The 21,664-nt window shown below is 43.2% G+C and overlaps 1 protein-coding gene across 7 annotated transcripts in view; it reads right to left on the reverse strand.

Annotated features, from left to right (window-relative positions):
* Positions 1-1,802: 1,802 nt before the first annotated feature.
* Positions 1,803-21,664, reverse strand: part of Fam222b (family with sequence similarity 222 member B) — a 70,282-nt gene continuing 50,420 nt past the window's right edge. For 6 of the 7 annotated variants that reach the window (XM_074046476.1, XM_074046478.1, XM_074046480.1 and 3 more), the window contains 2 exons: positions 11,205-11,326; positions 1,803-5,655 (listed from right to left, as the gene is read on the reverse strand). In XM_074046476.1, coding sequence (XP_073902577.1) covers positions 4,049-5,655; positions 11,205-11,286 — 1,689 coding nt within the window. In that variant the 5' untranslated portion in view covers positions 11,287-11,326 and the 3' untranslated portion in view covers positions 1,803-4,048. Of the gene's footprint in view, positions 5,656-11,204; positions 11,327-21,664 lie in introns of those variants that run through there. The other variant, XM_020162974.2, reaches the window with a different exon arrangement.

Genomic DNA, 21,664 nt, shown 5'->3' on the forward strand with positions numbered 1-21,664 from the left:
CAGTCCAGGCACATAGTTCTCAAAATCCCATCTCCAAAATAGCCACAGCAAAGTGGACTGGAGGTGTGGCTCAAGTGGTAGAGTGCATGCTTTGTGTGAAGCTCTGAGTTCAAACCCCAGTCCCACCAAAAAAAAAAAAATGCTCAATGAATGCTAATCTAACTGAAGCCCAGTGACTAAACTCGGTAAAAGGGGGCCTTTCAAGACATACAAGGCACTTGGGTTTTCCTGCCCATATCTCATTTGCTTTTCGCACAGGCCTTACGTGTGCCTATGATTACCCACATTTCACCAGTGAACTAGGAACAGAGAAGTGAATTATCAGTGTTTGGGGCAAGGCCTGCGTTTTTCTTCTTGGTGCTATGTATCCAACCCAGGGCCTCGCACAATATGCAAGTGCTGTACTAAGCTACAGCTCTCCTTAACTCTGGCAATCCCTCTAATTTTGGTATTGGTTAGATTTTGGGCTTATTTTTGGCAAGTTACTTAGCCACAGGGGGCATCACTAACCTCACTGGTAAAAGAAATTCTGCTTACTTCCTAAGTTTTGTTGTAATAGTCACATGAATTAATCAACATAAAGTACCTTATTCTTACAAGAGGCCCAGTGTATGAGAGCAAGCTCAAGGGCTATTCTTTCCTGCCACAAAGAGGGCAAGGTGACAGGAAAGGACTGAACCCCAGGTGAAAAGCTGAAGTGGTTCCTCCACAAACTAGCTTTGTCCAGTGCTGTCTGAAAACTGGTAGGGAAAACCATTAGTTGTAGTGGAGAAAGTGCCATTGGCATGCAACAGGTGAAGCCACCCTTCTGGCATCTCTAGAAAACACTCAGCCTGGATCGAAGCTGGGCTTCCTCTGCTGCCAGGACATTGCCACAGCATGATCCCCGAGGGCACATTCACCCAGCATCCACAGCTCCTGACAGCTGTGTACTGTTTAGCTCTGTGACCCTGGGTGAGCTGCAGGTCTCATCTGAAGAGGGCTTTTTTAGGGTGGTATGAGTTGAGGCAAAACACTTCCACAAAAGGGCACCCACAAAAAGGGCATGCTGAGCACGGAAGGGTGCTTTAACTCCATCAGTTCCATTCAGGAAGTGGCCTGACTTGCTACCAAGGGTTTGATTTCACCATCCCTAAACCCCATGTTCCACAGAATCGTCTTTCCCTCCATCTTGGCTCAAACCCAAACCATGCAGAAAAGCCAAAGTAAATTAAACACTTTTTTTTCTCCTTGCAGATAAAAAGTGGGAAACTTCTCTAATATTCAAGAGAAAATTGAAATTACCAAGATGGTGTGGTGGCGGTGATGGTTTGTATTTTACATGTTGCAGTTTACAGCACCTATTACCTCCGCCTATCAGGGGCCCTCAGCGGTAGGAGGGAGTTTTCAATTTTTCAATTTTACTTCAGTTTACAAACCAGATCCCCATTTCCCTATAGCTGATGGCCCTTGGAGTGAAAGTGTGGCAGGATCCTTTGGGCCATGGAAGCAAACCATGCTTTCCCATGAAGTTCCACACTAAGCTCCTGTCTGCCCAGCCTGGGCAGAGCCCACCAGCTGGGTCCCACGCAGGGGTTGACTAAATTGTCCACGAGTGCATGCCCTACAATCAGTTGCCACAGCATCTGGTCTGGGATGATGAGGATGTGACTTCTGAGCGGGATGAATACTATAGGACCATCACCATGACCACAAAAATGAGGAAATACTCCCTTTCTAGCAAGTGAAACGTTAGAAACTATTCTAGGGGGAAAAAAATCACCTCAAACATTCACATTACATGAATAGCACAAATCAAAAGGTTAAGTTTTTTTCTTTTTACTGGTTTATAATAATCTTAAAAACCCCCTTCACACCCATAAACCACCACAGGTGAGAGGGAGAATGAATGCTACAGTATGTGGATACAGTGGGGAATCCATGTATTCCCTAGGAGAGTGGCATGGGATGGAGACAGGAAGTGTGGACAGGGAGGTCCTGGCTTGGACCCTTATTGCTGGTTGGGGGCTGGCAGAGGGGCAGGGGGACTCAGGTTGAACTAGGAAACATCTCACACCAAAGGCAAGGGCAGTTAGTTGAGGGTAGGGGAATCACAGTACATTTTCCATGCAGACTAGGGGTGGGAGTAAGAACTTCAGAAACTTGCACCCCTACACAGGAAGAAACAGGTTTGAGGTTGTTTGAAAGTCCCCAGTCTGGTGTCTGGTCCGGTTTCCTACAGTGAGCTCCCCTTTCTGGGAGAGGTATTGGGGTGGGGGAATTACAGCAAGAATATCTGATTTTGAGATCAAACGAGGTAAGGGGAGATATGGGTAATCTTTAAATTTGACTCAGGAAAGTGGAAACTGGAAAGGCAGGCCCTGGGTGAAATGGTAGCCAACACCTTGGGAGAAGGCATTGCACCAGAAATTGCAGGGGCTCAGGGACAGGGAGTACCAGTGTTCACAGATGGCAGGAAAACAGCTGGGAGTAATAAATTAGGACTTCATGTTGCTATCATTTGGCATAACACATCAGGCATTTTTCTTTTTTTTTTTTTTTCTTTTTAAATATAAGGCAACTTGCCAACACATAATTTAAAAACTGGTCATCAGTCACATTGCTTCAGATCACTAGAGAATTTCTGGCTAAGGAACAGTGGATAGTAAACAGAACCCAAAATCTTTAAATAAAAGTATCAGCTCACATTCCCCAGAAACAAGAAGAAAGGTAAGGGCTTATTTGTTTGTTAAAAACAAACAAAAAGAGCCCACTATGCATCTTTAACAGAAGGCAGGTGCAAAAATTTACAACAAAATCGTCTAAAGTTACAGAAAAGCGCTGAATTTCTAGCCAACTAATTTGTCACTTGGGAATGAGACATGTTGGGCATGGAGTGGATGGGGGATGCTCTGAGAATGGACGAGGGGCAAGAGGGGCGGTTTCCAATGTGGGCCCCTCCAGCAGTCAGGACCATGCTCATTTGGTAGAGGAAGAATTCAAAGAGCTTAAGGCTTTGTGTTTTTTTTTTTTTTTTTCTTCTCCTTCATTAAACTGAGGGGCTGCAAAAGTAGGTGACTACAAGGTGAATGTACCTGTGGGGCCACTCATACACAATGCTACTCAAACCCACACTACATTCATACAGAAACAATGACATTTAACTTACAGTGTAGAGCAATAGTCTTAGCCAGTGTAGAGAGAACAGAATGCATTTTAACTTTTTTTTTTCTTTTTTTTTGGTGTTCTAAATTCCAAACTCCAATGTGATCATCCCTTGCCTACCTAATTCCTCAAGTAAGGTAGTTTTATTTTTATTTTTTTTTAAGGGAGAGTGGAGGTAGGGATGAGGACAGCAGTTAAGATAGAAGGGGATCTTGGGTATGTCAGATAGCCACTGCATTTCTCTAGGTCTGAAAGGGGGTGTCAGGAACCAAGATGCCAATACAAGAACAGAATTTTCTCCATGTCTCAAGGCTATAGCCAAATACCTGCAGGATGCCCCTGAGGTTGAGTGTGACAAGTACAGTGACTAAGGGATCAATGTAAATGCAAAACAAAGCCTCTGTAATGTACAGGAACTGAGAGGAAATGAAGATTGGGTGGGTTCTGATTTGACATCTTTGGATGAATAAGGAATTAGCTTCTAGAGCACATGCAAAGTCTGGCTTCTTAGTCCCAAATAGGGAGATAGGAAGAGGCTTAGTTTAGGGGACTGGGCTCTTCCCCTCAGTCACACCTCAGTCCTAAGAGAAATAGGTGGAGGTTCAGGAAAAGATGAGACAGGGCTGGTTGAAATGGCCAATGTGGAAAAGCTGATAGGCAGGTAGGCGAGAGAAAAGTCTGTGTTTAGAATTAGGCTCTACCATAAAACCAAAAGTTGCTGGAGGGGAAGATAAAAGAACCCCTTCTGCCCCCAATTAGACCCTGCCAAGTTCCCTTTCTTAAGACATCTAAGAATGATCACATTGGAGTAGTGAAACTTTGAAACTATCCAGTTACTTAAAAGTAAGACTAAACCTTGGAGGGCAATGTATGACATGTTGCTTGAGGAGGGCACCATGGTTCCCTATCTATACCCCGGGTGCTGAATATGAAGACTTCGACTATCTGTGGGATCAGGGGCTCGAGTGCCAGGGGCTCGGTGGGCCTTGCCCAGCAGAGCCAGGCTCTGTTCTCTGAAGCAGGCCTGTTGGAAATCCCCACTCAGGTAATCCACCGTTTGCATCAAGCTGTTCTGGCTTGCCACGGGACCACCCCCAGTCCCTGCTCGGTAGTGGGCCCCAGAAGCTGCCGTGCAGTCGAGGGGTGCCCCTGTGGGCTGCCCACCGTGGAATGGCATGGTGAGGTCCTGAGACCCTGAGCTGTCGCTATTGGGAGTGGGCAAAATGTTGTTCCACAGGGGTTGGAAGTAGTGACCATTGGGATAGGCCAGTGGGGCTGCCAGGCCGTTGACTGGTGGGGATGGGGTCGGCTTCTCCAGGGTTTGTTTCAGATGGAAGGACTGTGCCAGGCAGAGTTCCTGTGGGTAGGCAGGGGCCTTGCCCACAAAACCAGGCCCTGTCAACTCACGTCCTGCTGCATGCTTGCCTGTGATGCCAGGGGCTGGAGTCCCACCAGCCTCGCTGCACATCTGTTGTAGGTGGGCCAGCTGGTGCTGGTTCCAGGCGACTGGTTTGAGGTCGCTAGGGTAGCCAGCAGGGGCTCGAGAGATGCCTGTAGGCAGGTTGACAGGACCTGCAGCAGGCAATGCGGCTGTGGCCGCATGGGTGTGCTCCATAGGATTGACCACACATGAAGGCATTGGTGTGGGGACACTGTGGGTCGACACCCGGGTGCTTGCATTGATGAGCAGACTGCGACTAATGGGGCTGGGGTTGGCGATCTGGCCCTCACACACTGAGGTAGTGCTGATGCCTGCCCTCGTCTGGCAAAACTGGTTGATCTGGTGCACGATGCTGCTCAGGTCCGGGGGCTGGCTGTGCTGCAGGGTGGCCGCCATTGAAAGGGGGATAGTTGAGGTAGACACAGTCACATTCGGGGGGGCATCTGAGTCTGGCAACTTCCGGCCCCCATGCAGCAAGGGATTGGGAGGGTGCTGGAGACCCTGGTGAGCTAGGGTCTGAGGGTGAACCAAGCCCTGGGTTTGGGCCATGGGCTGAGGGTGGCCCAGGCCCTGAGGCTGCTGGAGGCTCTGAGGGTGAGACAGTGCCTGTGGTGGCGGAATACCCTGAGGGTGCTGCAGCGTCTGGGGAGGAACATGGGCCAGGGTCTGTGCATGCTGCAGGGCCTGCTGACGGGCAAGAGCCTGGGCCTGGGGGTGAGCTAAAGTGCTGGGTGCCACAGTAGCATAGGGTGCCACTGGGGGATTCATGATGGCCTCAGGAAGAAACCGGGCTCGGGTGCCGTCAAAGTCCTTGAGTATGCTTTTGGCTGGCACTTTGACAATGGCAAGCAGGCCAGCCTTGGTGGCAGCCTGAGTCGGGTAGGGGCTGTAGCGCTGGGCTGATGTGTCGAGGCCGTTCACAGTACGACGAACGTGTTTCCGCTGGGGAACCTTCACACTGTTGGGGAAGATTTTTATAGTCAGTGGGTTGTTTGCGACCTTCTTAGCATACGCGTCCAATTCTGCTGGGGTAGGATAGTGAGCAGTTCTCATTTTCTGTGTAGTGTCCCCTAGAGAGAGAAAGAGAGAGGGGAAGGAAAGCAGAAAGGGAAGGAGCTCATCAATGCCAAGCCAACCAGGCCTTCTACAGTCCCCTACTGAGGGCCTGGTAGGGTGGGAGATTAGGTGGTCATCTGTATGCAGCCTTCCTTCTAGATCCAATCCAGCCTCAGCTCCCACAATCCAAGCATTGCTGGCATTTACTAGGTATCTGCAGTGGGCCAGGCCTGGTGCTAAGGGACAAGCTACCTCAACGATCCTCACTTTTGCTGTAGGAGGCAAATACTATCATAATTCCCATTTTATAAATGAGGTAACTAAAGATCAGAATGGCAAAGCAACTTCTCAAGTCTTGTATCTTAGAGAGCCAGGACTTGGCCTTGCTCAGAGGTAACCAAGAGTTCTTTTGTTACATGGAAATCTAAGTTCTTACTAGCCTAAGCTGGCACGGGGGTTGAAGGTTCTATGCAGAGATGCATGTTAGGGCCCTCAGTGGCCACTCAGTTCCTTTCTACAACACTCTAGTAAAGAGCAGTTCTGAGTGACTACTCTTCAGTCTGCAGTGGTGAGATATCAGCTTTCCCTTGTGTCTTGGCAGCTGGGGTGCCATACTCATGGGTAGACATACCCATCCACCACAGTGCACAGGACACTTCTTTTTTAGGAGAGGAGGAAGAAGCTGCCAACATCTCACTCCCACCCCCACTTCACTTTTGTTTATAGTTTACTTGATGCCTGACTGGGTGAAGATCAAAAAGCTTTATTTATTTGCCAGTGTGGAGGGAGGGTGATAATATATAAATGGCAGGGCAGCAGGGAAGGAATTGAGAAGAAAGCACTCAGAGCATCTTTAAGTCTTGGGAGCCAAAAATAGTCTTTATTTGGTCCATGTCAGCTGTCACTTTCAAAAAAGAAAGAGGAAAACCTGCATTCCTTTGGAGACTGCGGAAATACCCACTCAGTGTGCCTCATTAATGTTAACAGTGTCTTTGTTCCCATCTCCGGGTGCCTCCCATCAGGGGGCTCCAGCGGATGTTGGGCTTCCAGTCAAAAAGGAAAAGGTTCCTAAACAAGAGCTCTTTAAGTAGGCTGGGCTCCTGCAAGAGGTCTTTGCTCTGTTCTCACTCTCTCAGAGGAGGGTTCTACCCTGAGTATACACAAAAGGTGCTTAATAAATACTTGCTGAATGAGTAAATATACAGACTACCCAAAGCAGAAGTGGTCTGGCTGGGAGCCTGGGCTAAGCTAGCTGACTCCCTCCCCACTTCCTGCCCTGGCAGAAGGCAGTCAGGACAGACCAAGGACTAATCTGCTGAATGCCCAGCTGGTGGCCTCAGCTGGCCTTGGCCCAAAGGAGACCCCATTCAAAGTCACATTACTGGGCATCAATTGGAACAGAAGCAGACTAGTGAGTATGTTAGAAGGAACAGGGCACAGCTGCCTGGTGACATTGCTGGTTAAATGGCAGCAACTGCTTAGAAACTGCTGCTTTCTGAAGCAGGAAAAGAAAAGCTCAAGTCAGGAGGAGCAGAGAGATTTGGTCCCATGCTCTAAAAAGGCAGACCTGAGCAAAAAGAGAAAAGAAAAAGTCTGTGCTTTCAAATACTGGCACAATGCCTTGTTTCATTTGTTTGTTACAGAATAGATGCTCATTCGTAAATGAAATGTTTGTGAAACACCTGATTTAGGGAAGGTCTTAAAAAGATAAATGTGACAGTAAGAACTGAGGGCAGGAAAAAGGGAAAGGCAGGGAGGCCCAGAAACCTCCCATTCAATAGATAACATTATTTGATTAGAGTCAAAGCCTAAGTGCAGAGTTTGAATTCCACCATTTCTTTCCTTCTTTTTTTTTTGTTCATAAAAGGGCCTCACAATTGCTAGGCAGGTGCTCTATCACTTGAGTCATGAGTTTTGCATTTCTTATAAGCTACTGACTCTCAATGGGCTTCAACTTTCACAAAGTGGGGCTATTTTCTGACTCTCCTTACACTCTCCTGGGTAAGAAGATTAAAACAAGCAAACAGTTCTGAGATCACTGGAAGCTAATCATTACTCTTAAGGCATCAGAATTCCAACAGAATCTGCCCTGGTCAGATACTGTACTTAGTTGTCTACTCAGAATCATGTACCAATCCTAGCACAATGCATTACCCAGAGCAGATGTGTAACAGACACTTGGTAAGTGCTATTAATATAGTACTGCTTGACTGAACAACTGGGGCTCAAACTGAGCAACAGGAGTCAGAAGTTGCAGGGTTTTAGTTCAAGCAGGAAATGTAGATCTGCCTCTGGGTTCTCCTCTAACTCGCCTCCATGTTGGTAGTCTGCTTGAAATCCATGTAGGAGACTGTGCTACAGTAAGTAGCTTGTTGAATAAGAGCAGCTTGGTATCATTTGGGAGTATGGACTGGGACAATTCGCCACATTGATTAATTCTTTTTGTCCTATCTCCACTGATGATGACAGGTGAAAAAGGCAGTCATATAAAGCAATCAGAATTAAAGAAAAATGAGGATGGGTAGGGTAGACACAAGGCTACAGAATTGTTGTTAAGGAAAAGCCCCAAGAATGAGATAAGTATATTAAACAAGAAAAAGCTCACATTCTGGGAATACAGTACCACCTACCTCACATACTACACTTAAGCTCAACCCTTAGAAAACAAAAAAACAAACCACATCTTTAAACTTTTTTTTTTTTTTGGAGACAGTGTCTTGCTACGTTGCCCAAGCTTCTGTGACTCCTGGTATCCGGTGATTCTCCTGCCCCTCTCTCTCAAGTAGATACCAACATACCTAGCTTCTAACACTTTCTTCTTTTTTGAAGTTGTGGTAGTGGTGATGGTGGGCTGAGACTAGGGTTTTGCTACATAGAACAGGCTGCCATTGAACTTGAAATCCTCCTGCCTCAGTCTCCCAAGTGCTGAGATTACAGGTATACACCACCATACCCAGCTTTTCCTTAACATTTTCTTATCAGAGATCCAGATACCCTCCTTCTCTCTTCTTCTCTCCCTCACTCCCTCTCTCCTTCCTACTTTCTTTTCTTTCATTTCTTCCCTCCTTCTTCCCTTCCCCTTCTCCTTTTTCTTTACTCTCTTTTTTTTGTTGTTGTTGTACTAAGGATTGAACCCAGTAGTGGGCAAGTGCTCTACCACTTGAACTATGTCACCAAGTCCTGCTTTTAGTTTGTTTTTCAAATAGGGTCTTGTGCTTTTGCCCAGGCTGGCCTCAGACCTAGATTCTCCCATTCTTCCTTCTAAGTAGCTGGGATTACAGAAGTGCACCACCTTACCCTGTCCAACCTTTATTTCGTCTGTAGCATATTCCCTTAACTGCATAGACAACAGATACCAGTTTGGTAAAAAACTTACCTAACAGAGATATAAGGAAGTATAGAGATTAGAGAATCCATGATTAGGAAAAATTAGATCTAGAGTAAAGTCTTGGCTTTATCATCTGCAACTGAGAGTCTTAGTTATTCTTTATTCATCAACAGAAACAGTATCTGTTTTCCTGCTTCACAGAATTACTAGATCAAGAGACTCAATGAAGGAAATGTTGTATGAACGTGAACCATGACTGCTGACGTGCTCAAAGATAGCAGGTCTGTCTGAGTCTGAGTCTGCCCAAGACAAGACAAAGCAAACTGATCAAGGAAGCCCCTCTGATACAGAATTACTGAGGAATAAAACAAGACATATGGCCGGTTACAGTGGTACTCACCTGTAGTCCCAGCTACTTGGGAAGCTGAGGCAGGAAGATCACGTGAGCCCAGGACTTTGAGACCAGCCTGGTCAACATAGTGAGACCAAGTCTCAAAAAACACTCAATAGCCGGGTGCCAGTGGCTCATGCCTGTAATCTTAGCTACTGAGGAGGCAGCGATCAGGAGAATTGTGGTTTGAACCAGCCCGGGCAAATAGCTCTCGAGACCTTACCTCAAAAAAAAAGCATCACAAAAAAGGGCTGGTGCAGTGAGTGGCTCAAGGAGTAGGCCCTGAGTTCAAATCCCAGTACCACCAAAAAAAAAAAAAAACCCAAAACCAAAAAACAAAAAACTATTGACACATGGTAAGCACTGTTAGCTATTACTATGAGAGTGGATCTGGTCACTGAGTCAATATGCCATTTCCGTGCCCCTCCGCTAGGGGGCGGGCAGACATCTAAAGAGAAGTAAAAAGTAATTTTAGCATTGATCCCAGGACCCTCTCAAGGCTCTCCCATGAAGGAGGTCAAAGTTATCATCTAAAAGAAGATGTGAGCCAGGCACTGGTAGCTCATGCCTGTAATCCTAGCTGCTCAGGTGGCAAAGAGCAGGAGGACAGTTCAAAGACAGCCAGTACAAGTAGTACAGTGAGACCCTATCTCAAAAATACCCTTCACAAAAAGGGGCTGGAAGAGACGCTCAAGTGGTAAAGCATGTGCCTAGAAAGCATGAGGTCCTGAGTTCAAACCCCAATACCACACACAAAAAAAAATATGGTGTAAGGATTTAAGGATTTACTATTTCAACTATTTGCACAGTGAATGTCTTATAAGCCATTACTATACTATATACCTGATGTTAAGCTGGGAAATGAGTAGAGTAGACGCAACAAAGACCAGTCACTTTTGTGGACCACAAAGGTAAAAATAGCTTCTTATCTGGCATTTACAGAGAAAGTTTGCGAACACCTGTCATGAAGGATTCAAGTAAGTATAATGCTTCATTGATTTCCCCTATTTGCTCTGAAAGGAAAGTCCATTCCAAATTCAGGGTTGTTTTTACACCTGAAGATACCATATATGTATCTTCAAGAATAGACTATTCTTCAAGAATAGACTATTTTCCTTGCATATTGTGTAATGCAGATATAGAAGGCAGGAATCTGAGAAAATATGAACCAATGCTCCAATTTCAGCCAGTTAAGAAGGATTCTAACAGACAGTTCTCAAAGGCTCAATTTCTGGGAAATAAACTGGCAGGCAAATGCCCAGAAAGCCTGAGAAAGCTAGCTCCCAACCCTTCTGAGGGCAAAAGCTCCTTTACTTGCTATGAACTGAAGTCACACTGGCTCAAAAGACAGACAGGAATGCCAAAGGGAGCTACCTATTTCCATGGTAGAATGTACATAGAACTCAAAGCAATATAACAGTGTAAACAGTTTTAGAGATTCAGTAAGTAATCTGGACTATGAGTTTTCATTCATTTCCTCATGGGGTTCAAACTGAAACACCTTTTTGAAGAGTGATCTAAATGTATGTGTGTGTACATATATATCCTATAAATCTCCTTGTAGCTTTGTTGCTCAACAGAAAGCTACCAGCAACAATTAAAGTTAAGCTCGTATACACTGGGAATTGTAGTACTTAAGAGGATTTCTCTGATTTCAAAAGTATCTCACATTGCTGACAGGTATGGCCTTTACACAGCTGCTTTCCTGCTGTCTCTGCTGACAAATACCTTGAAAATACCAAAACTCATGGTGAATGTACCCCAGATGTGCCTCTGGAATAGCCCACAGGTAGGGACACAATAAAGGATCACACATCCTTCCCTGGGTTATCCAGATTACTTACATTTCTGAAGTCCAGTGTTCATCTGCGTGTGAGAAAGAAGCTGAAAGGACAGGTCACCTGGCCCTGGTAAACAGGCTAGCATGGCAGACCAGCATCAACACAACATGAGGCAGTGGCTCACACTGTAATAAATGAAAAGACAAGGTCATGGAACACAAGTCAACTTATACAACAAAGAAGATACCAGGGACATTAGATATGAGCAGCAGAAGCTCAAGTTTAGATAGACAAGCAATTTAATTAACAGTGTGCTGGTTCAAAGCATATCTACATTTTACCCAGTGTAATGATACACATCTGTAATCCCAGAATTTGGGAGGTTGAGGCAGGAGGATTATGAGTTTGAGGCTATCATAGGCTACACAGCCTGGACTATGTACAGCAAGATCCTGTCTAAAAAAAAAGAAAAGAAAGTATACCTATTCATATCTTTATCTGTAGCAATCAACTATCACTATAGCTAAAATGATACTCCAGTCAGTACAGATGTGTGAGTGGGAGAAGTAAAAACTAGAAAGTACCTATTTATACAAATAATTGGAAAACACAGGTACATCTGTAAAGCTTCAGAATTCCTGAAGAGCACTAGGCTTTGTAGGGCCTGGGTCAGTTCATTAACAGTCCTGGTTGGAGGCCAGAGCACTTGCATGTTTCCAGAGGCAGTACAGTGTGACTTGCAAAGGCACTCAAAGTCTGACTTGTGACTCAATAATCTAAACTTACTTTTATTTATTTTTTTTTAGTTTGAACTAGGGACCTCATGTTTGCTAGGCAGGCACTCTATCACGAGCTACTTCTTCATCCCTTTATTTTTTTTTAATTTATTTTTATTTTTTTTATTCATATGTGCATACAATGTTTAGGTCATTTCTCCCCCCTTCCCCCACCCTCTCCCTTACTCCCGCCCCCTTCCTCTCCCTCTCCCCCCACTCCCTTGATACCAGGCAGAAGCTATTTTGCCCTTATCTCTAATTTTGTTGAAGAGAGAGTATAAGCAATAATAGGAAGGAACAAGGGGTTTTGCTAGTTGAGATAAGGATAGCTATACAGGGAGTTGACATGCATTGCTTTCCTGTGCGTGTGTGTTACCTTCTAGGTTAATTCTTCTTGATCTAACCTTTTCTCTAGTTCCTGGTCCCCTTCTCCTATTGGCCTCAGTTGCTTTAAAAGATCTGCTTTAGTTTCTCTGCGTTGAGGGCAACAAATGCTATCTAGTTTTTTAGGTGTCTTTCCTATCCTCATATCTCCCTTGTGTGCTCTCGTTTTTATCACGTGATTAAAGTCCAATCCCCTTGTTGTGCTTGCCCTTGATCTAATGTCCGCATATGAGGGACAATTTTTGGTTTTTTGGGCCAGGCTAATCTCACTCAGAATGTTCTCCAATTCCATCCACTTACCAGCGAATGATAACATTTTGCTCTTCTTCCATTCCTATGTTGGGTATTTCCGATAGGGTCTCTCAAACTATTTGTCAGGCTGGCCTAAAACTATGATCCTCCTGATTTCTGCCTCCCAAATAGCTACGATTACAGACATGAGCCACTGGCACCCAGCTTATTTATGTTTTTTTTGGACAGGGTCTCACTATATAGTCCAGGCTGGTCTTAACCTTATAGTCCTCCTCTCTTAGCCTTCTGAGTGCTAGGATTATAGGCATGCATTACCACACCTGGCTCACTGAACTCAGTTTTAAAAGAAAGAAGCTGCAAAGCATTCTAGGACGCATACTTAACCACTTTTTTTGGGAAGGGGTAGGGGGTGAGACTAGGGTGGGTTTGAACTCAGGGCCTCGAGATTGCGAGGTAGACACTATACTACTTGAGACACTCCACCAGCCCTTTTTTGTGCTGGGTGTTTTCAAATCAGGATCTTGAAAACTATTTGCCAGGGCTGGCCTTGAAGAGCGGTCCTCCTGATCTCTGCCTGTGGCTCACAGATATGAGCCGCTAGCTCCCAGGTCCATTTTTCTTCTTTTGAGACAGGGTCTCACTATGTAGCCCAGAATGATCTCCAACTACTGATCTTCTGCCTCAGCTTCTCAAGTGCTGGGAATTACAGGTATGTACCACTACACTTGGCCTACAGTTAATCACTTTTAAAAGCAAATTCTATTTGTAAATTTTGAGGGATTTGCCTTTTCTAATACCTTTCACATAGTTAAGACTTCCTGGACCCCAAAAGGGGTTGGGGAGAGGGAAAAAAAGGCACTCCTCCCAGAGTAAAGCAAGGAGGCAGGGGGCTGCTCACAGATGATCCTAGCAATTGATCCTAATATTATGGTCACGATGGCATGGATAGGAAAGAAAAGAATAATACAGAAGGTGAATTTGGTCAAAATACATTATATACATATATAGAAATATCACAACAAAACCCCTTTGTACAATTAATACCCACTAATAAATTTTAAAAAGGTAGCATAGATTTCGTCAGAGATATTTACCAACAAGACATATATTGCCCAAATAGACAGCAAGCTCCTGGGTACCAGGAATGAGTTTTCAAATAAATAGAATGTAGTAAAATGCATGAACATTTCTTCCAATATTGCAAAACCCACAAATCAAGGTGGCATTTTACAGCTTTAGATCACAACACAAGAGTGTGTCAGGGGAAGCTCAAATGTTAAGCAAAGACCACAAAACCTCTTTATTTCCTTTCAAGGAGTTCTTTCAGGTATGTGAAACTACCTCGTCATGATGAGTATCAGAGAGGCCAGCTTGCAAGACTGGGTAACTGAAAAGATATTGTGTAAAAGAGGCTGCTTAAACTGTGCTTAAGATAGCAACTGCAGCAAAAGAACTGGAAACTGAATACCTCAATGAAAAGAGCTGCCTTAGAGTTCTGGCACAGATTCAATCTTTTTAGGTTTCTGGTGGGTGGGACAACAGAATGAACACAGTGTGCCAACTGCACTGCTTTAAGAAAGTTTTCTATTGGAGCCAAACAATTGAGGTATTGCTTATAATTACTTACAATTCCCTTATGAATGCTTATCTCCTAATTAATAACCTCTCCTTTATGATCCTGATATAGCTGAGGTACAAGCTCCAAGGAAAGAAAAGGAACTAACAAATACAGTCATGGGTTGCATGAGTTTTGGTCAATGACAGACTACATGTTAAGTCAGTGGTCCCAAAAGATTATAATGGAACTAAAAAATGGCTTTTGTCTAGTATTTTTTTGTGCCTTTTTTTTTTCTCTTTTCTTTTTCTTCTCTCTCTCTTTTTAAGCAGTACTGGAGTTTGAAATCAGGGCCTCGTGCTTGCTAGGTAGGCACACTACTCCTTGAGCAGTGTCCCTGGCCTTTTTGTGGTTTTAGTTATTTTTTGGAATAAGGTCTCCTGTTTTTGCCTGGGGCCAACCTCAGCCTGAGACTGTAGGAAGGCACCACCACCACACCTGGTTTGTTGGCTTAGATGGGGGATCTCACTTTTTGCCCAGTTAGCCTCAAACCTTAATCCTCCTGATCTCTGCCTCTCCAGTAGCTGTGTGCCACCCATGCCTGGCCCTTTACTATATCTTTTCTATGTTTAGATACATAAATACTACCATTGTGTTACAACTGCCAGCAGTATTCAGTATATTAACATGCTGTACAGGCTTACAACCTAGAAGCAGTAGGCTATTGCTATATAGCCTAGGTGTGCAGTAAGCTATGGCCATATACTTCCGGTAAATATGCTCTATGTATTCATAAAGTCAAAATCATCCAATGTGCGTGTCTCAGAATATATCTCACAATCTCCATAGTTAAGCAGAGCATCACTATATTGAAGTCTAATTCAAAATGGTCATTTGAGATTTAATGTTGGACCTCCCAACCTTTTTTTGAAATAATAAACCTCCTTTAACATCAAATCATCTCTAGCCTGATTAACTACAGTAGTCTTCTAAATAGTCTTTCTCTTCTACCTTTGCCCTTATCACTCAGTATCTCTCTACCCAGCAGTCAGTTATTTTCTTTTTTTTCAAATTGGAAGTCATGGTTGTTTAACTATTTCCAATGACATCCTATCTCACTTAGAATAAAATGGGATCTCTCTGACTCATCTTCTGCCCCTGCCATTCTTGATGACTTTACTTCTAGTCAGTCTCCTTGCAGTCCCTCAATGAGCCCACTGCCACTACATGGGTTGTGGAATGTTCTTCCCCAGGCATCTGACCATTTTTCTAGCTTCCTCACTTCTTTCGGATTTCTCTGCTTGAATGTCATTGCCTAAGAAGAAGGCTTCTTTGACCTCACTAACTAAAACAGTACCTTTACTCCCCTCCCTACTCTGGAGGCTGAGGTGGGAGGATCACTTGAGCCCAGGAGTTCAAGGTCAGACAGTACAACATCAGAGACCACCCCCCCCAAAAAAAAAAACCTATCCCTTCCACCCGACTGGTGTGACTGGGGTTTGAACTCAGGGCTTCACACTCAAAAAGCAGGGGCTCTACTGCTTTAGACACACCTCCAGTCTATTTTGCTCTGGTTATTTTGGCGGGGGGGGTCCTCACAAACTATTTGCCTGGGCTGGTATCAAACTGTGATCCTCCTGATCTCTGCCTCCTGAGTAGAACCAGAACCTGGCCCTTTCCTCTCGTTCTCTCTCTTTTTTTTAAAAAATGTTACCTACATGGCCTTAAATTCCTAAACTCAAGGGAACCTCCTGCCTCAGTCTTTCATATGTTGGGACTACAGGGAGTACCACCATACAAGGCTTTCTACTACCAGCTTTAAAAAAAAAGACTGGAAGGAAATATTCTAAACCATGTAAAACACAAACTATTATTTGGGGACAATTTTTCCCCTTTATACTTTTGTACATATTCTATTTCTATAAATAATTTTAAAATAAGGAAAAATTAACTGTTAAATGCCTTAAGAGATGTTCACATCTGGATGGTTGATAATCTGAAGATGGGGATAAAAGAATGCATTCACTTGGCTGTCTTGCAGACACCTTCTCCCGGTCCTTTTTAGGAACAAATCTATAAATGATCACCACAATCTCTGATATAGCTATTAAATCCTGATTATTCAAAAGATAAGGGGGTATAGATCCTAAGAGGTGACTATAGTATCTTGCCCCTAAGCCATACCTTTGGATTTGAATAGGAAGAGAAGCCAACAAAGAGACATTAATGGATCTACTGAATGCTAACAAAAGAGCAAAATTAAGAGATGAGTTCTGTCAAGACTCCAGAAAGTCAATTTAGTTGGGGCAGGAGGGAATGACTAAGTACAACACCAGAGCTTGGGCTCTCCATGATTAATACCCTCGATAAGAACTTTCACTTTTATTTGTGGCACTGAGGTTTGAACTCAGGCCTCATACTTGTTAGGCAGGTACTCTTACCCCTTGAGTCATTCCACAAACCCTTTTTTTGGGGGTGGGTTTTTTTTTGAGATAGGGGTTTGCTTTGAATCTTTGATCTCTGCTTCCTTAGTAGCTAGGATTACAGATGTGAACCACCAGCACCCAGCCAAGAATTTTTTTTTGCCTAATAATCTTGACTTTATTTTTATTTTTAATTTTCTTAGAATTGGGAAATACTGCATTCTACAGAACAGAATAGTGGTTCCTAGAATACACTTGGATTTTTATTGCTGTTATTGTGTTTGTTTTGTTTTTGAGGCAGGGGTCTCAATTCATAGCTTAGTCTGGCCTTAACTCACTATCCCTCCTGCCTCAGCCTCATGAGTTTTGAGATTCCAGAGCCCCCATATCTGGCTCTGGAATATTCTTTAGCTCTCAATGGCATCATCTGGGGTGCTGAATATGAATTTATGACCCTAATTTGTGATTCTTTCTTTTGGAGTTCTGGGTCCATTTACTATACTTTTCAAAAGATTGCCTTCTAGGGGAGTTTTCAAGCCCCTTGGTCAGTTTCACTTAAGTCAAGAATCAGATCCGGCTAGGTCAGGCAAATTAAGGAATGGGTTCAGATTATGGCAAGGTCACAGAAGTTATGAAGACATAAGAAGAAATCCACTTCCCTCCACAACTCATTCTAGATAGCAGAGATGTCAGTATAAAAGTACTCCTCTGGAGTCCTGGCAAACAACCCACATATTTTGATTACAATCTGCTTTTCAAAAAATGTTAAGTACTAATAAAATTTTATAACTAATATTTCCAGAAGTACAATTAGATCCAGAAAATCAATGCAAGCATTATCTTCTGAAAGGATCTCAAAAATCAATTCTTGACTTCAGTTTACTGACAATTAGTAGTGCTGTAGAAATCACAGAGAAAGACAGAAAGGTTTCCTTGGCCTCTCTATGAGCTTTCAGCCAGCTTTCCTTCTACTAGTTGGTAGGCTAGATCTATACTGGTGGGGCCAGGACTATGCTATCACAGTGAGCACAGAACTTGGGTGTTCAAGCTCTCCTGCTGAACAATGCTAGCACTTTCCCAACTACTGCTAATTAAGGAACAAGTCCTTATAACACCACAGGAAAAATTCAAATATACTATTTTTTTTTTCAGTACTAGGGTTTGAACTCAAGGCCTACAGCCTGAGCCACTCCACCAGCCCTTTTGTGTGTGTGCGTGCAGGTTTTTGTTTTTTTTTTTCAAGACAGAATTATTTGCATGAGCTGGTTTCAAATGGCGATCCTCCTGATCTCTGCCTCCTGTAATCTCTAGGATTACACGTGTAAGCTACTGGCACCTGGCTCAAAAATACTTTAATTTTTGCTCTCCCCCAGGTTTGCCTCTATCAGAAGACTACTAAATGTTTCATTGAATTTGTGAAGTCATGCTCTTTGCTCTCTTGGGTGGCATCTGGTAAAGAGTAATCTCTGCCTCAGATCAGTGGTGGTAGAGAAACGTAAGCGGCATTTGTACTGCTTACCCAAGGTAAAGAAAAAAAATGTACCTGTTGTTATATGACTACTGAATATTTATCCTAAGAGACTATGGTTAACACTGAGAAATCTTAATTAAAAGAATTACTCAGGTCTGGGACCACTGAAGGTTAGGTAAAGAGGAAAGCTCTCCTTCTCCTATGGTTTTTGGTAGGAAAAGACAAAATGCTGGCAAAGGAATTTTTCCTTGGGGGATAGGGAAAGTAATCTTTACAGAGGCAATTTCTCAGGAAGTCTCAACACTACCATCTACTGCTTTAGCACTTCTTCAGTTCTCTCTAGTTTTCCAAAACCTACCTTCAATCCCCACCTTTAAGAAGAACCCTCCCACTGGTAGAGTGGCTTAAGTGGTAGAGCGCCTGCCTAGCAAGCATGTAAGCCCTGAGTTCAAACCCCGATACCTCTGGAAAAAAAAAAAAAGGAAGAATAATCCTCCCTTGACCACAAGGAAAACTCAGGTTGACCACCCCAGCTTCTGATCCAAGCTATGGCTCACACCTGTAATCCTACCTTCTCAGGAGGCAGAGATCAGGATGATCGAGGTTCAAAGCCAGTCCAAGCAAATATTTCAAAAATATCCAACACCAAAGAGGGTTGGCTAAGTGACTAAAGTAGTAGAGTGCCTGCCTAGCAAGCATTAGGTACTGAGTTCAAATCCCAGGAACATTAAAAAAAAAGTGAAATTGGGTGTTGGGCATAATAGTGTAGTGGCAGAATGCCTTGTCTTAGCATGTACAAGGCACTGGGTTCAATTCCCAGCACTGAAAACAAACAAAAAAGTGGATCTTGGAGCACTGACATCTCTGAGACCCAAGGTAAAGAAAGAAAATGTACCTGTTGCTATGTGACTACTGAATATTTATCTTAAGAGAATACAGTTAACACTGAGAAACCTTAATTAAAAGAATTATTACCAATACTTGTGATTAAATCTTTTCATCCCCAAGCCAAAGGTTTTCTAAAAAAGCTATTTTTAAAAAACAAGGCCTGGTGATGCAGGTCTGTAAACCCCAGGTCATAGGATTCTGAAACAGAAGGATTTTGAGTTCCAGGCCAGCCTCGGCTATACAATGAGATCACATCTCAAAACAAAACAAAACAAAAAATCACCCTACTCTCCCAACCCCCAACACCTTGCTAGGAATCAAACTCAGAGCTCTCCCATATGCAGTCAAGTGCTCTACCACTGAGCTACATGCTTACTCCTTAAGAAGACAACTTTAATAATAAGAAGTTTTATCCTACTGCTGTCTATTCCTTTACTCCCGGAGTCTAAGAAATATGGTTTATTAAAACCTATGGAAGCTGAGCACTGATGGCTCAAGCCTGTAATCCTAGCTACTGAGGAGGCAGAGATCAGGAGGATCAGGGTTCAAAGCAAATAGTTTTCAAACCCTATCTCAAAAAAAACCATCACAAAAAAAGAGCTGGTGGAGTGGCTCAAGATATAGGCCCTGAGTTCAAGCCCCAGTACCACACACACACACACACACACACACACACACACACACAAAAACCACAAAAAACAAGACACCAAAATACTCCTCTGGGGAAAAGCACAGCAGAGTTGACAAAAATTACAAATTCATCAAAGGAGACAAAAATCAGTCCCCTTTAGGGCTTTTTATAATGAAGCAATCATTATAAAGTCAACAGGTGATTTTGTCAGCCCAAGTATAACTGTGGACTCCTACCTGGACTGTACTTTTCACTATTTGCCCAATCTAAATACTATTCAGTCACTGCTCAAAGACTTCTTTCTTCTCTATCTTGAGCCCAGTTAAGGAACCTAAAAGTCTCCTGCATCATGAACCCAAAACTCTTGGCTCAAGGAGAAGGATGCTCAATCTGGACTTCCTTATTGAGACTCCAGAACTGTATATGAAACAAGCCATTTTCATGCTGTTTAACACATAAAGCTTGAGAAACCTATTTTCTTTTTGTTTGTTTTGTTTTATAACACAGTCTCACTATGTAGTCCAGGTTGGCCTCAAACTTCTGATTCTCCTGCCTCAGCCTCCTGAGTGCTAGGATTACAAGTGTATACCACACTAGCAGCTGGAAATACACTTGTAAATTATTCCCTTAGAATATGTCACAATAGATCTTCATTTTATCTTGTTTTCCACCCCACCCTCATCCCCAAAGACACTTTCACTCCTACTGTAATCTGAATCTTTTTTTTTCCCCCGGTATTGGGGTTCAGGGACTACACCTTGAGCTACTCCACCAGCCCCCCCCCTTTTTTGTGCAAAGGATTTTTTTGAGATAGGGTCTCTCGAACTGTTTGCCCAGGCTGGCTTCGAACTATGACCCTCCTGATTGCTGCCTCCTGAGTAGCTAGTATTACAGGCGTGAGCCACTGGTGTCCAGCTCTATTACTTATCTTTGACCCAGTGCTATATCTTGATTTTGTTCTTTGTCATGTACCAGAAAAATATTCTCTCTCCCTAGACATTCTCACCTTTCAATCTAAGGGTGAACTTCCTAAGACCTTTTTTGTTTGACATACTGGGGTTTGAACTTGGACCTCACAGTAACCAGGCACCTCTACCACTTGAGCCACTCCATCTGCCCCAGAGCTTGTCTTTTAATTATCCTTCCTAATTACAGGGTCAGGAACAAGATTATTCACAAAACAGATGTTTAATAAATATTACTGGCTCACATTCCTGAAGGATTGCACATAGTCTAACCACAGGCTCTGGAACTTCTTTTGGGCGGAGAGGGTAGTGCTGGGGATCAAACTCAGGGTCTTATGGCATACTAAGAAAGTGCTCTATTACTTTGCGAAGTCCCCAGGCCTGAAATTTACTTAAATTTATATTCTTTTGGGTTTTTTTGGTAGTACACTGAGATTTGAACTCGGCCTCATGTTTGCTAGGCAGGTACTCTACCACTTGTGCCACTCTGCCAGCCCCTTTAAATTTATATTCTTAACATACATAATAAGTGCTAACAAGTGTGTGCACAGGTACTTTACTTCAGATAAAAATGTTTGTGCATTTATGAAAAAAAAAAAGGTTGGGTACTATTTTGCAATTGAAAAGTATGATCTGGCTTCTGTACTTTTTAATCCACATTGATTAAAAATGAGAGTCCTAAAAATATCAATAATCAGGCTGTGTTTGCTATAGGCAGCTATCTGAGGACTTGCAAAATTTCATGAAGTTATGTAATAGGCTTGAGTTCCCAAAGCCCTACAAGGGCTGGATCACTATGTTTGAGTTGAACTATCTCAGAAGAGTAGAGTGACCTTTGCATTTAATCACAATTATATTCTCAAGCAAAGTTTTCAGACCAGGTAGAATTTTGCTCATAAATACTTGGGTTTATGCCCAGAAACAAGGCAATGAGAACAAGAGACAAAGACAATTCTACCAAACATTTAAGGAACAACTAGTACCAATCCTTTTCAAACTCTTCCAAAAATTTAAACAGGGAATACTTCAAAACTCATTGTATGAGGCCAGTATTACTCTGATACCAAAGAGAGGCAAAAACTATAGAAAAATTACAGGCAAATATTGCTGATGAATATATACTAAAAAAAAAAAAATCCTCCCCAAATGCTAGCAAACTGAACAACAGCACATTAAAA

The sequence above is a fragment of the Castor canadensis genome, chromosome 11 (assembly GCF_047511655.1).
Source record: "Castor canadensis chromosome 11, mCasCan1.hap1v2, whole genome shotgun sequence".
Classification (NCBI taxonomy): Eukaryota; Metazoa; Chordata; class Mammalia; order Rodentia; family Castoridae; genus Castor; species Castor canadensis.